Below are 3,762 nucleotides of genomic sequence, written 5' to 3'. Positions count from 1 at the left end.
GTGGTTAGTCCACCACCCTTTGGTATAACGGTCGACACCCCTCTTAAGTCCATGAGGTAGTGGGATCGAATCTCGGTGGAAGCAGTTTGCCATCAAGATTTGTCTCATGAAATTTATGCGATATATAAAATAAATATTATAATAAATTTGTCGAACTTTAGACCTCTTTCTTATGATTTAAATTTGGCAGATTAAATTAGGCAATTAGCACATCTTCATAATGTATCAATGCCTTGTAACGACTTAGATTGATAATAGTTGATTTCTCTGTAATAACTAATTTGAGTTAGTTTTTTTTTTAAGTAATTTGAGTTAGTTAAACCACCGAAATTATTGAACAAAAATTTAGCAAAAGTATGCTCTCATAGAAATATAATAAAACTCAAGAACAACTTTATTAAAAGAAAAATGTAAGCAGCTAAGTAAGTTGGAAACATATTTACATTTTGTTACAACTCAGAAAAAAAAATCAGATCTTGAAGATGAAAAACAAAAAAGTAATCAGACCTGATTAACTAGAAACACCACAAACGCCAAAAGATTCAAACAAACACAAACAAAATTAAAAGAACTCGGTCAATTTCAAATTTGATCTTGTCTCTACCAAATTTGTCTTGATCTTTTATAGGATTGGGGATTGATTTGAGGTACTGTAAATCCATGATCCTTCTCTCTCTTGTTCATCTTTCCGGTCATTGCTGTGTTCTTCGATCCATTTTTCTTGTGAACTTCAATCTGGGTAAGATGATTCTGATTTTGATTTTGAGGAGGAAGAGGAATTTCAGGTACCCAAAGTGCAAAATCATCAGAAGGAGAACACCCCATGTTATTTGTTTGATCAAAACTACTTGAATCAAAAAACGGAAACAGATCTTCGTTCTGCAAAATAAACCCCAATTAAATAAGATAAAAAATTAAAGAATCAAAGAAGAAATTGGAAGGAATTCAAGATGGGTTTTGAGTAATTCAAACCTTAGAGAAATCATTATAACTGGTGATTGGAGCTAAAGATGAATCAAGAAGATCTTCAACTTGATAACCAGGTAACATCCCTAGATACTCTGATATACTGCTTGTTGATCCTCCAAATTTAGTCTGATTAATATCATCATAATTAGGGATTGATGTTGGTACTGTTGTATATTGAGCTTGTTGTTCTGCAAGTGAAATTTCTGAAGATCTTGATTTCGTCCCTAATGTCTTCTTAGAGGTGCTTGTGGTGGTGGTGGTGGTTGAGGTAAAGATAGAGGAGGTGGCGGAGAGCTTCACTCCGGTAAGAAGAAATCTATTATGTTTCTTCGTGAGTTCATTGACTGTATGAATTGAAAGATCACAATCTCTGCATAAAATCGCCCGATCTTCTTTACAAAATAAGAACGCCCTTTTCTCCTACAGAATTTAGAGAAAGGAAGTTAGAGAGAGAAAGAAAGTTAGAGAGAGAAAGAGAAAGTTAGATGAAATTAGTACCTGACAGATATCGCAGAGAGGTGAATCGGAAGAGGAAGGGTGAAGAAGAGAGAAGCGATGGTGTTTTTCAGCAAGTTTATTAGCATGATGAACACGACGATCACAAGAATCACAGAGAGCAGCTTCATCAGCAGAGCAAAAAACAGAAGCTTCATCTTTATTACAAACATCACACTGAATCTTCATGATCTCTAAACCTATAATTGGAAAATGAAAGATTCTGGACTATAAAATGGAACCAAAAGATATAAGATATATCTGAAGTTTCGAGTTAATTGGCAGAATGGGTAGTGGAAGAGATGACCTTTCCCATGCCTCTCTGTGTCTCTAATCTATTGGGTAAACTCTAGGTATTCTGATATGAATCTAATCTTTGTGCAGAGAATCAGAGATTTGGATAGATTAGAGAAGGGGAAAGAGAGTGTGAGAGAGGGGAAGTAGAGAGAGAAAAAGAATCTGAGTTTTTTACTTTTATATAGAGGAAATGAAGACACAACCCGCAGAGTACACAGCTCACAGGTTATATATCAATTTTATATTTAAAATGCTCTATTATGCTACTTTATCTTCCCCACAAACAAAAGAAAAAAAAATGTCTTTGTATGGGCACCCTGAGGGCAAGTCCGAAGTATTAGGGTTATTTAGTGTATAGACCCCAGTTATTTACCTATATTAGGGATCCACCCCCAAAACGATAATGCTTTAAGGGTTACCTCCCATTCTTTATTTTTTCGTCAAAAACCCGTTAAGTTGCGAGCGTGTCAGTCACGTGAGTTTCTTTGACAAATTTGCCCTCTCCATCAGCTTTACTGTTGGGGGTCATTCCCTAAATAGTTGTTTCACAGTGGGGGTCCTTCACCATTTTAATACTACTTCCTATCTTTTCATAAGAAAGCTGTGATTTTAGTGAAAACAAAGTTCAACTCTCTTCCAAGTGAGTAACTAGGTCGAGGTTTAACTTGGGTTTTGGAGCTCAGCTATAATAGAGTTTAGAAAAGAAGGTTTCAGGTAAATGCTAGCTAAAATTGGAGATAATTGTTAGGTTTGAGTCATTATGCTCAATTTTAATGTTTTCTTTGTAAATTTGTGTTCTTCAATTTAGTACTTGATCTTGAATTTGAAGCAATTAAGCAAAAGTTCTTTGCTTTTGAAAAAAATTCAAAAGTTTTTCAATCTTTTTCTCTTTTTCTCAAAATCAGATTGTTATTCATGTAATGTAGTTGGTATTTCAATCTTTTTCTCTTGATCTTGATCTTGAACAGATTGAAATTTCAACTACATTACACGAATAACAGTCTGATCTTGAGAAAAAAAGAAAAAGATTGAAAAACTTCTGAATTTTAGCTGGCATTTATCTGAAACCTTATTTTCTAGAACTCCATTATAGCTGAACTCCAAAACCCAAGTTAAACCTCGACCTAGTTACTCACTTGGAAGAGAGTTGAACTTTGTTTTCACAAAAATCAGAACTTTCTTATGAAAAAATTGGAAGTAGTATTAAAATGGTGAATGACCCCCACTGTAAAACAACTATTTAGGGAAAGACCCCCAATAGTAAAGCTGATGGAGAGGGCAAATTTGCCAAAGGAAGCTCACGTGACTGGCACGCTAGCAACTTAACGGGCTTTTGACGGAAAAATAGAGAATGGGGGTAACCCCTAAAGCATTATCGTTTTGGGGGTGGATCCCTAATATAGGTAAATAACTGGGGTCTATACACTAAATAACCCGACGTATTATGATGTATTGATATATTTAGATTGTTCTTATGAAATTTAGATTGTTCTTATGATACAAAATGTATGGTTGTTGGATTCCCAGGTTGTTAAATGATGGATAGGTAATAGGTTTGTTTGTTAATTCGGTTTTTCATGTTCTTATGAATAATGGGTCTTGTTGGGTTATGGTGTCTCCTAGTGGTTTAAGCGGAATCTCAAACATCTAATATCTAACACTAGCATCCCCAAGATCTCATGCATAAGTAAATAATGAACTAAGTTAGTTTAGAGATTACCTTAATCATTACTTTTTCCTCAAATCTTTCCGGTTGGATAAGAAGACCAAGAGCTCCAATTATAGCTCCTCTACTTGAAACACCCGAGTGATCAACTTGAACTCCCACCTTTTAATTAGCTAGAACTCCAATGGTGGTTATACGAAGAACACCTTTCTTCTTTAGACTAGATAGATAGTTGAGAACTTTTCTCCCTTTCTTCCTTCACTTGATGTTGTAGAGTTACAAAGCTTCTTGAGAATTTTCCACACCTTATTTTAACTCCAATGAGGGGCTTATAT

The 3,762-nt window shown here is 34.8% G+C and overlaps 1 protein-coding gene across 1 annotated transcript; it reads right to left on the bottom strand.

Moving 5' to 3' along the window:
- Positions 1 to 371: 371 nt before the first annotated feature.
- Positions 372 to 2,071, bottom strand: LOC147538533 (B-box zinc finger protein 21-like). The gene is made up of 3 exons (XM_086643434.1): positions 1,468 to 2,071; positions 973 to 1,389; positions 372 to 879 (listed from the first exon to the last, which is right to left on the bottom strand). Exons 1-3 carry the CDS (start codon positions 1,651 to 1,653, stop codon positions 601 to 603), a joined length of 882 nt encoding a protein of 293 aa, XP_086499560.1. The 5' UTR covers positions 1,654 to 2,071; the 3' UTR covers positions 372 to 600.
- Positions 2,072 to 3,762: the final 1,691 nt, after the last annotated feature.

The sequence above is a fragment of the Eschscholzia californica genome, unplaced genomic scaffold (assembly GCF_041429995.1).
Source record: "Eschscholzia californica isolate CP2 unplaced genomic scaffold, dmEscCali1.0.p SCAF_5, whole genome shotgun sequence".
NCBI lineage: Eukaryota > Viridiplantae > Streptophyta > Magnoliopsida > Ranunculales > Papaveraceae > Eschscholzia > Eschscholzia californica.
Note: the sequence above shows the minus strand (reverse complement) of the source record. Positions and strands in the feature narration are given on the sequence as shown.